Here is a 12,150-nt window from a genome sequence, read left to right on the forward strand (position 1 = left end):
TCAAGCGCCATCTTTAACTTTTCTAGATCAGTGACATCAACTTGTATTGTAGTTCAATGAGTGCGAGGATCTTTGGGATTTCGGACAGGTTAAGTAAAGTCTACACAACTTCCAAAGCATAAGCTAAGAATATTATGCTGAAAATCAATTTAATTACCCAAACAGATGGTTCTTGTTGCAATTGTCATAGAAATTACCTGACTGCATCCCATTATCATGTTTAAAAAAATAAATTGTTTTATATATCCTCTCAATTAGGTTGAATTATATATATTTTCGATACCATCTGTCACTAATAACCCTGGTTAATTGTATCGGTAAATCATTATCAAATTTATATATAAATATGCCTTTATTTCACCACTTTTAACAGGTATGCAGATATCGCAAAAAAGTTTTTTGAAAAAACGTCTCCTGAACTTGAAGGTAAATATAAAGAACTTTATAGATATTTAAGTATATTTTACAAAGTATGGAAAATGATTGCACTCCATGGTGTAAAAAAGTGGATTTGAGTTTATGTTAAATTCATTTTTTGGTTTTTCAGATTCCTTGACACACTCGAAGATGATGTTAAAGATTTCTGTTTTTGTGTGTTTAACTGCATTATTCCTTATAAATAATGCACATTGCAACCAAAAGAGGTATGTTATTTCTCTTTAATGTGTTCTTTTAAAAAATATATACATTTACTGTGAATTAGTTTCAGTCATGGGAAAATACATTTTCATCATTGCTATGGTGTTCGAAATTAATTTCACTTTCAAAGACAAATACAAACAAAATTCGGGACTTCCGCTTTTGCTTTTTAAAACTAATCAGGATCCGGAGAGAAAATCAGACGCAGCTTTTGGTTGATGGCGTAGACATTAATAACATCAGTGATGAGGATCTAAATGGTCTTTTCAATGCTGAAGATGAAAAGTTAACTGGGGAACTGGGTAAGTTAGAACAATATAAAATTGAGAAAAACATCTTTTTGAAAAGTTATATAATATTTTATATATATACGATTTAATATAAATAATTACCGTACTTCAGAGAATTTGGTGACTTTTCCTCTCCGCCATCGCTTAATGAGGTTGCATTGGTTCCTGATATTTAAAAGTCTTAAACTTTTTTTGACAAGTATATGTTTTGTTTCTATACACATTGCTTAACGTGGAAACTACGTCATATGACATCATATCATTGAATATGTTAAGCCTGTGATAGATCCATTATGACGTCATTATTTATCTAATGCAACTATTTCCCGATATTTACTGTTTCCTTGAAAATTGTAGAAAATAAAGCATTTTGAAATCCATGGAAAAAAATTTAAAATCATGCCATAATACTCTAAATATGTACTTGTGTTATCAACTTATACATATTTAATATAAAGCTAAATGACTTAAAACATTTCTTAAATTAGAGACACTTGTAGGTACCATTCATTTTCTAGATCTTGGCTTTAAGTGGAAAAATCCAAGACTATCTCTTGTAATGATAATACGTATTTTATTGTAATAGCGAGCACAGCGAGTGTCGCGAAGCAACGCTTGTCACTTCGACCTCTTTAAGCAATGCCTGTGAGAAGAGAAAATTCGGACTACTGCACATTTTTAGACACAATATTTTGGACCCACAATGCATCACTTGTTTTTAGCTACGTTCTCGCGAGAATAACGGCAAAGTTTAACAAAAAGTTTACTCGCCTTGATTTAATGGATACATATTGAAGATTAAAAGTAAACGAAACGTTCTTCATCATTCAGCATTGTTCAGGTTTTTCCTTACATACGACGTCATGTGACATCAGAGTCCAGACGCACCAAATGTCAAGTGGGGTTTAACGAGCCCTATATAAATTAAAACAGAATAAGAGTAAACTTATGCTCTCTCTAACAGTCGCATCACCAATGTGAATGGCATGCAACTATTTTGAGAAAATGCAATAATCTAAAGCAATATTCAGTTGACAAATTTATTTAGTTGATGAATTGTATCTGAGTCAAAGATGTGTCGAAGATTGTGTGTAAATTTTATATTGTCTATCATGAAATGATGTGTATTCTTTTTCATAATTATTTGTTAATTATTCATGTATATTTTTGATGGTTGGTGTTTGATTACAATTTTTCTATCAAATATGATCTTTCTATATAGAGAAATACAATTCTTAATAATATTAACATCCTAAATATGAAGATACATGTAACCCCAAACATTCATTTAATAATTAAATCCTGCATAAGTGCAAAAGGTCAAGAAAAGTATTATCGGTAAATAACCTATCTCTTGTTAGTTTGTGTTGAAAGGTAAAAATTCTAATTACTTTTTTGTAATCATTTGGGTATGTTCTTCATCATATTAAATATTGAACACTTTCTTACAAAGTCTTTTGAAAAATATTCATAAATTAATGGTGGAAAATTGAATAGTTAAAATAAAGTTCATTTGCCTACATTTTTTTTAAATGTTGAGTCATTTTTTATGTCAATTGAATAAAGAAGTTATTCTTGAGAAATATTGCTTAATACTGTTCAGTTTAAAAAGTCTATCAACGACGATGTTTAAAGAAGTGTCTTTGTGATTTTCCATATCCCTAAATATGACTGACAATGTGAAGTCGCAATATGTAATTACCATTGTAAATTGTACAGACTGTACTACATTAAATAACAAGGAAAAAAGTAATTTGCTTTTAATTAACTGATTTATTAGCTGGTGCTAATTTATCATTTTGAAAAGTTTTAAAATCTTGTGACAAAGACTTAGGTGCTACCTTAATTTAAAAACTAATTTAAAATTTGAAATACAAAAGGGATGTCTAATGGCGCTACAGTACATTCAATATGACGTTTTTGCATTGACAATTTTTTTTGTTATAAGCAAAAATTACATTTTCTACATTTTTCCTTAAATATTTTCATCCAAATAAATCATGGAACATAGTAAACTTTAAGGATATTTTGAAAAAAGACACTTTCAAATTGTGACTAAGAAAAAAATTCAAATTGCTTCGCATAATCAATAATTTGACCTTTCTTAACTCACAAAATGTGATTTTTCTGGCATTGAAAATTTAATAAGCAAAAAAATAATTATATCAAAGTCATTAAGTTTTGTTGAATTTAAGCAGATAGGTCTAAGTTATCTTGAATATTTAGAAAAGAGAATCAAAATTGGGGTTATATGATGTAAATTTTCAGATATTACTTAAACAGTGTCTATTTTATGTTTAAATTGACTAAATATTACCCTTTACTTTAAAATATATTTACTATATTTGTCACTATTCGTTGAAAGAATTCCTAAGAAATAATTTAGTAGATATTTCTGAGCCAGCATAACACATTTCACTGCTAAAAACAACTCTGGGTGCAAACAGCATGGAAAAACATAAATCCGAAATTAATAGTATTTTAAAAGGGAAAAATTGATCATTTTCTTCTTAAAAAAACACATTCCAAAATATAGTTCCTTGCTTAATCCTACTTAAATGGAATTTCATCGCGGTTTTTTTTTTTTCATTAAATATACTTCAATTTGCATTGTAGTATCCAGGTTTAATGTTAGAACTAAAAAATGATGCAGAATTTTAGAAATAACGGAAAATGCCAAAATTGACTTACATGTAAAAGCACAGGATCGAACGTCCATAAAAAAATCCAAAATAACTTTTTTCTCTTTAAAAGTTGAATATTCTCTTGTACATTGTTTCAAGCTAAAAAAATAACTAATATAGTCTCTAAATGATTGCAACATGTAATATAAAATGTAATAAAGTAATGAAAACCGTTTGGATGAATCACAACGAGTAAAATTCATTCCGTTCAGTGTATTCCTTTCATTTATGTTATTAAACATGACAAAACATCGACCTTGGATTGTATAGTTCTTGAAATAGGCATACCAATACAATAGAATACTGATTTGAATCAGAAAATGGAAATATAGTATCAAAGAAATCAGTTATCTTTTAAAATTTGTAGATAGTTTAAATGGTAATTAATACTAATTATTGATATCATTGTCCATATAACTGAAAATTTCTTGAGAGCGACGTAAAACAACGATAACTTTTATTATTTTTCTATTTGTTTTGCTATAAATCTACACGCACTATTTTACAGTTTAGCATATTTTGTTTGTCATTTGATTTTTAAAGTCCTCATTAAATGTATTTGTACATGTATATGTCATATGTCAACAATATTTACATGAACATGATTCACATTGAAAATGTTGAAAATCGTTTTAAAGAAAGTAGAAATTGGCAAAATATAGGAGGAAATATAACTGAAAGATACTATGGTTTTAGGCTGGGGAATCTAAATATTATAAAACATACAAATGGAGCGAGCCAGAACAATGGCGTGAAAGGAATAAACCTCTTTATGAACACTTTTTTTCTGCTTCTTTCCAATATTTTTAGAGAAAATGTGAAAGTTTGTAAGAATTAATATACGTATCTCATCCTTTTGATTAATGTATATTACTTAAGATATATGGATCGGCAAACAAACATTAAGAGAAAAGCAGAGGCTGAGGAGAATTCCACCAGTGATAGTAGCTGTCGGAACCAGAGTCGTATGGACTGCCGGTAGACACATAATGAAAACTCTCATAAGAAATACGCTTCCGAAGACCAGTAAAGACTTAAGACTTAGACAATATTTCAAAAGAGGGGGGTACAAATCAGCACAGGGAGATTTTTGGAGATTCAAACCCATGAATATTAAACGTTTTACGGGAAAAGACGTAAGCGATTTATTATACAAAACATTGCTTCATAATATTTGTTACCATTACAATTGACATTTTGAGAAAAAAAAAACGCATATTAATTAAATGCCACACATGCATTGAAATTGATTATACGAAATTGTTGTTAAAGGGTCAAGAAGGAATAACAGGGAAAATTTTGGACGGAAAGTATACTTTGACTGTGAGAAGAACTAGTTCATACTCCCGTATTAAAAATGGAGGCAAAGTATTTAGACAAGGGCGTCCAACACTTGAACTAAGAAGCAACACTGGTGGAAAATTAGTCAGAAAAGTCAGATATGAAGATAGATGGAGTTACAGGCACAAAAACACAATTACAAATACAAAGATACAAAGTTGTCAGGTAAAACATTATACAAAAGCATATTAAAGTTAAACCGCTTTAATCAAGACTGATGTCATATATAACCAGTTTAGCTTCTTCGTGTTTATTTGATCACAATTAATCAAAATAATGGCCACATCGTTTTGAAAAAAAAAAAAAAACTATTTAAAAAAAAAAGATACATTTCCTACTTTTTCAGTAAATTTTGGGGCATGTTAATGAGTGTTTCTGTCCTTGTACTATAATATTATACAAAGAAATTTCGTTGGGACATAGACATGTTATCAGCCGCCAATTCCAAAAATGTCTTTTAAAATTATAACAAGGCTATTGTAATTTGCAAAGTTTAGCACACTTTCAGGTTTTTCAATCAACTATTTTTTGAGTAATTACATTTTCAATTTAGGTAGGCTAGGCGGAATACGGAGATCAAAATCCTCGAGAACGCGGAGCAGAAGTAGATATAGGCGTGGCAGGATTGGAAGATCAAGATCATATAGAACGCGGAGCAGAAGTAGATATAGGCGTAGCAGGATTGGAAGATCAAGATCGTATAGAACGCGGAGCAGAAGTAGATATAGGCGTAGCAGGATTGGAAGATCAAGATCATCTAGAACGCGGAGCAGAAGTAGATATAGACGTAGCAGGATTGGAAGATCAAGATCATCTAGAACGCGGAGCAGAAGTAGATATAGGCGAAGCAGGATTGGAAGATCAAGATCATATAGAACGCGGAGCAGAAGTAGATATAGGCCGCGGAGCAGAAGTAGATATAGGCGTAGCAGGATCGGAAGATCAAGATCATCTAGAACGCGGAGCAGAAGTAGATATAGGCGTAGCAGGATTGGAAGATCAAGATCATATAGAACGCGGAGCAGAAGTAGATATAGGCGTAGCAGGATTGGAAGATCAAGATCATCTAGAACGTGGAGCAGAAGTAGATATAGGCGTAGCAGGATTGGAAGATCAAGATCATCTAGAACGCGGAGCAGAAGTAGATCTAGGCGTGGTAGGACTGGGAGATCAAAATCCATAAGACCGCGGTTAAGAAAAAGTTATAGGCGCGCTGGAAATCAGAGATCCAGATCTTCCAGAACACGGAGCAGACGATGGGGTTAAAGAAAAACATTATTTTCATTTGTGACATAAAAACCAAAACAATGTTTAAATCTTATTTTTTCCTTTTGCTGAAACTATAACATTTTTGACTGTAAATAAAGATATATTGAGAAAAAAGTTTATTTCCATATATATACATCCACTGAAATTTTCTCCTTTATTTCTTAAGAAAACCTATTGCGTTAATCAGTGCATGAACTACACTAGGCATGTCACCTGTACAAATTTTTTGATCAGCAGTTGTTCCATCAATAAAAAATACAAAGACGTTCGCATCAATAATACAATAATTAATCTTTTAAATCCTACCTTAAATGATTATTTAAACAGATATTAATATAAACAATAAAATATCTTTCTTTGGTTGTTAGTACGGGTATGAATGTCGCAGCTATTGCCAAAAAAAAAATACATAACCCGCTTACCCGAGTTGTGTATTTTCTCAGCAACAGCTGCTTCATTCATTCCCGTACTAACAACCAAAGAAAGCATTTTATTGTTTAAGTAAAAGCATCATGACCAGTGTTTTCGAGTGTAATATACCCAAAACAAGCATAAACAGAAAACTAAATTATTGTAGTTACATGCTATACTGCAAGATCGGGAAACAATATATGGTAGGTTGAAAGAGATATCAACCATTTATACTTAAAAGCGCTCTGATAACGAGAAAAATATAGCAGGAAATGTGTTGAAAATAATAACGACGCAAATGAAAGGGTTTTAAAAAAACTAAGATACATGTATGTTGCGCCTTGAGATTTCTGTTGTATAGCAAAAAGGCAGAATTCTGAAGCTTTCGCATTTTCGCATTTTAACGTATTTCATACTCTTGTTTATTAAAGACGCATCTTCTCACAATTAAGTTCTTACACATACCTACATGTATAAGTGTAAAAGTGTAAATCAATCAATTCGTCTTCGAAGAATAAAGTTACATTTCCAAACTGGTTTTGTTTAAGAGGTATATGTGTAAGGAATTGTCATTTTAACAAAAAAAAAAAAAACGCACCAAGGAGGGAATCAGCGATAAATGCCCATACTTATATTGATATTTTATTAATGACAAGACGGTAAAATTCCTTTTCCTTAACGTGCACCAAGATAGCATCAATGGCTTCAATATGATCGAGATTACATTCTTTTACACAAATAAACATACAAGCATTGTATTCTAGTGTGCAATCTCCTAATGTAATATCCTTTGACAGGCCAAAATGTTATGGCAATTATAATAAGAACAACAACAACAACAATTAATTTACACAAAACAAGGTAAACGTATGCACTATTCTTCCCCAATATATGTACACATGTAAATAAATATATAAATTAACATGCAATTGTAACTATAATAATCAACTTTTTCTTTTTATTTATATATCGTAACGTTTACTGTATTTATTGTATAATACAGTTTTATAAAATTAATTTCCTCGAAGTAGGGTTTGAGATACCGACTAATTTTATGCATCACCATATTGAACTATATTATCTTTACTTTTTTTTTTTAAATTCATAGACCTTTGAAATGAATGATTCTATTGTACACATGTCAATTTCAGATTAATACGTATTATATACCACCTATAGTAAAAAGAATTCATGTTCTCAATACTTCACTCGGTTTGAAAAAAATCAGAAATCATTTTAGCCACTGAAACGAGAAAAAGAAATGCTTTCTTCATTTTCAGTGATAATTGCCTTCATCTTTCTTACGTTTATTGATTTTTTTTTACATAATGATTCCCGTAAATCGATTTTAACAAAATGATGATGAATACTAGAAAAAAAATCTGGATCACATCTTCTACTGTAAATTGAAATAAAAAAATAAGCAGTTCAAAATCGATGTTTACATAGGATCGCCAGTGATCTGTTAAGTTTAAAAGGTAAATGTACAGGGAATGTCAAAATATTTCGAAAACATTTTATAACATTGTATGCTGTTTGATAGCTTTGTGCATTGCAAGACATTGGAGCCAATATGTGGTAATTTGTATTTTATCATGTGACGATACATGTAAAAATCCCACCTGTGATGTTTTGGAGGTCCGTGTTTGCTCCGTTCCTTTTTGGTAATGTTTAATGGACTTTCAAAACAATCAATCACTACTCATAGGCCCTGGGTAACGAGAATATGTAAATGTTGCAGGTCTACTCCGGCAAATGACATTGACATAAAAAAAAAACGTTCCTTGTGCTCTGTTTATTCTTTGCTTTTAGAAGATCTTTATTTTTAAGTCAAGTTTATCTTGTAAGTTTTCTATGGTTTCAAAACAACGAATTCAGGTTTCTTTAGCTTTTAGAATTTCAAACAAACGTGAATAGCTAAATTTATCACTACTGGACTTGAGATTCCCTGATATTCTGATTATTCTCTGAAAATATCTGATAGACTCTATACTTTCACTGTAAACCACTGTACATGCCTCTGTACAACACAGTACATTACAGTACATCACTGTACAGAAGCACTGCTTTTTCAAGCACCTCCCTGTACTTCTCAGTACGTTTCCTCTGTACAACATAGTACCCTACAGTACTTCCTACAGCCACCTGCAGTCACTGTTTTCCACTGTACATGTGTACATCACAGATTTTTTGCGGTACAGATTACTGTACTTCACAGTACATTACTGTTATTCCCTGTACACATCTATTGTACATTACAGTACATCACAGTATTTCACAGTACACAGTTCTGTACATTACTGTACGGCACAGTTTTACCCTATTCTTTTTGCTCTTGAGTTTTAAATTCAATAGATAGTCTTAATTTTAGTTATTGTCTGAATTACTAATAATAATTCTGTCAACAAAGAGTTATTTTGTATTTATATCGTCATGTTACTTCTGTGTAAGCATTTTTGAGGCGAAATTTCCAATCTCACGTTTGTTAGAAGAAGAAAAGGCCGAGATAAGATTAAACTGCTTCTTTTTTTAATCTTTAATCAAAAATCTTTTTCAGAGGTCTACATATTTCATTTCTACTTGTTTCGTTGTACAGATGACCGATATAATACACAGAGCATACCCTATATTTTGGAATTTACATGTTTAAAATAATTCTTTGAGTTGATTTAATTATTTAAGTCCGTTGATAATTTTCTGCTTTCTTTCTTTTGTAAATAAAAACCGGTTGAATTTACCTCTCTCCTACCTCTATTGACTTAAACTTTTTAGATACAATTATGTACGCAGTGAATATATAGATATATTTCAATAATGCATGGTAATGTACTTTCATATTCTTTTAATTATTATGTATCCAGACACACAATCACAAATATATGAACAAAATCAAATGTAACAAAAGTTCTTCCTTTCTACAAGATCATACATGTACAGTCATTATGATATTTAAAAAAAAGCTTAAGATGGGAAGGTGTTTTTTTATGTTGATGACAATTGATTTTTCTGCTAGTTATATATTTTTTTGTCAGCAATAGCTGCAACTTCATACCTACATGTACCTTTGCATGAATAAAAATAATTATATATATATCAATCCTAATTCTTTTACTGAATAAATTACTAAATGATCGTTTTGCTATATAATATAAAAAACCAATTTGCAATTGAGCATCGTATGTACAATGGCCAGGGCATTTATAATTCTATTATTTTTACATGAACTAATCACAGTCATATCTCTACATCCGAATTCTTAAACAATGTAAATCTAGATCTCAAGTGCAAAAAATTGAGCGAATGTCAAACTGCACAAATAATAAGTGTAAATAAAAAAAAAAGCTTTTAGTTAAAAACGGACTTAGACATATATTTAAAAAAAAATAATACAAGTCTTTATTGAATCTATCTTAATCAATCTTGAAATGAATTTAAATTCTTATTGATATGGTACATATGATCATGACTTATCAATGAGATGTTTTTTTACAAGAATTACCTTCAGATTTTAGATAGGAATCTTTCAATCACATTGCAACACTTCCTTTGAATCAAAAACATGTTACTAATATGAATTTAAAGAAAGGGTTGAGTTTTGTAAAGTAACGTAAATTTCCGTCAAATAAATTGGAAACACCAAAACCATAATGATTATGTCTTTCGAAAAACTTATCAGTTAGGAAATATAGAATTGTAGAAAAGTTACAAAGAAGACTAGACTAGTACAGTTTAATACTTCTAAAATGTATTCTTGAAAAATCCACCTTAAGTTCACTTCGACCAAATCAACGATACATCAATGTTGCTTGTTCAGCTGAAACTGAAGAAGGAGTCAAATCAGTGTGAATATGAACGCAGTCATTTTATGAAGTAAATTGAAAACTGTATCTTCTTTTGTTACTAATATAAAATTTTCTTCGCAGTAGGGACACTTATATATAAGAGTGTCAAATCTTAAAGGTTTTTGGTATTAGACAGTATACGGATCAAAGTGACCAGTTTCCTTTTGCTGATCCATTTCTCGTTTTTTTTTCCAGTTGGTATGTAATAAAATTTTCATTTACAATTGTAATTTTTTACTTATTACATATTACTAGTTCAATTTTGTTTGTGATGTCATTCATGATTTTCTCATTTCCGTTTTGCATTGTAAAGTAATGAAGTTATCAATTTTGATTGGTCAATTGAAATTGGAAAAGAGAGTCAACCCAATATGAATGTAAAAGCAGTACTTTTATGAAGAAAACTGAGTACGGTGTCTTCTTGATATGAACATTTATTTGCTGTGAGGGCACTTCTCCACCAGTCGGTCAATTTTCAATGGTTTTCAGACATAAGTCGATGCTAGGATGCGATAGGTTTGCTAGAAGAATTGTCCTTTTCTAAAAATAAAGTAAATTATTTGGATTATAAAGAAGTTCTTAATTATGATGTTTTTGATATGATACTTTAGATATTCTTACACACTGCCAATTTCAATCATTTGTCAAACATAAAGTAATTATTGGGTACCACGCTTATTAAATGTTAATGTTATTTCCATGTCAAAAGATTCTTTAAAACAATGTGGACAACCACCAAAAATAAAAAAAAAGTTTGCTCTGTGTCTAGAAATCAATCAAATATCATCAATGATATATTTTTTTTGAATATTGGCAAACACTACACGGGTTGTTGCTAGTCCTAGTAGCCAAAAACAATGTTAAATTTAATGCCTATTTATCAGTTTTGATCACTGACCTGCTCATGTGGCTACATGTATTGCAATAAGTCTACACAAACACTTGTTGTTGAATACAGCACATAATTCAGTGAATGTTTCTTCGGGATTCTAACCCGTTCAGTAGCTTTTATAAGTATAATCTTCTAACTTCACTGATTCTTAATCAATCATTTTAATGCAATACCTCGAATATGCGTGTTTTCAGCTTCTCGCAATTAAATTGTATGATGAAACTTTCTCACATAAACGGTTTACAGTTGATGTAAAATTTAATCATAAGTAACAACTGTCAAGGTTAATGTCATGATTACTATGTTTGAATGCCATAGAATTCAAGCCATAATTTATTGATCAACAGTAGCAAAATCAGTCATGTATTAAAATTTCGATCCAAATATTTAAAAGAACAGCAGATTATTGTGTTTTTACATTGATCTTTAATCTTCTATTATGAAAACTTACATACAATAATAAAAATAAATTTGAAAATCAATAGATTTTTTTCATAGCAAATTTAAAGAAAGCCTTTGCTGGTATTCTTTATTGATGTTAGCTATTATAATATGATCATGATTGAAAGTAAAAGTATTCTGATAATTTACAGTTGGTTAGTTCGGTGTATTATAAAATTCATTGAAATATTTCTCCATGAAATATTCCCATTCTTATATGAAAATGGTCAAGTTAGGTGTTCTTTCATGTATTTTTGTAAGAGTCTTCATCTTAAAATTTCCCCATTTCTTATCTTTTGAAGCAAAACTGATACAAAACGTATCTTTGTACAACACTCTGC

The 12,150-nt window shown here is 30.3% G+C and overlaps 1 protein-coding gene across 1 annotated transcript; it reads left to right on the forward strand.

The window, feature by feature from the left end:
• The first annotated feature begins 369 nt into the window (after positions 1-369).
• LOC134246153 (uncharacterized) lies at positions 370-5,664 on the forward strand. The gene is made up of 6 exons (XM_062728465.1): positions 370-426; positions 548-644; positions 823-941; positions 4,493-4,749; positions 4,886-5,119; positions 5,508-5,664. Exons 2-6 carry the CDS (start codon positions 568-570, stop codon positions 5,514-5,516), a joined length of 696 nt encoding a protein of 231 aa, XP_062584449.1. The 5' UTR covers positions 370-426; positions 548-567; the 3' UTR covers positions 5,517-5,664.
• The last annotated feature ends 6,486 nt before the right edge of the window (positions 5,665-12,150 follow it).

Source organism: Saccostrea cucullata, unplaced genomic scaffold, assembly GCF_032062105.1.
Source record: "Saccostrea cucullata isolate Sc308-1 unplaced genomic scaffold, CSIRO_AGI_Scuc_v1 ctg3455, whole genome shotgun sequence".
Classification (NCBI taxonomy): domain Eukaryota; kingdom Metazoa; phylum Mollusca; class Bivalvia; order Ostreida; family Ostreidae; genus Saccostrea; species Saccostrea cuccullata.

Coding starts and splice junctions, on each gene's coding strand:
- LOC134246153 (XM_062728465.1), top strand. CDS start 568: ATGATGTTAAAGATTTCTGTTTTTGTGTGTTTAACTGCATTATTCCTT. Junction 645..822: donor GCACATTGCAACCAAAAGAG/GTATGTTATTTC, acceptor AAAACTAATCAG/GATCCGGAGAGAAAATCAGA. Junction 942..4,492: donor AAAGTTAACTGGGGAACTGG/GTAAGTTAGAAC, acceptor ATATTACTTAAG/ATATATGGATCGGCAAACAA.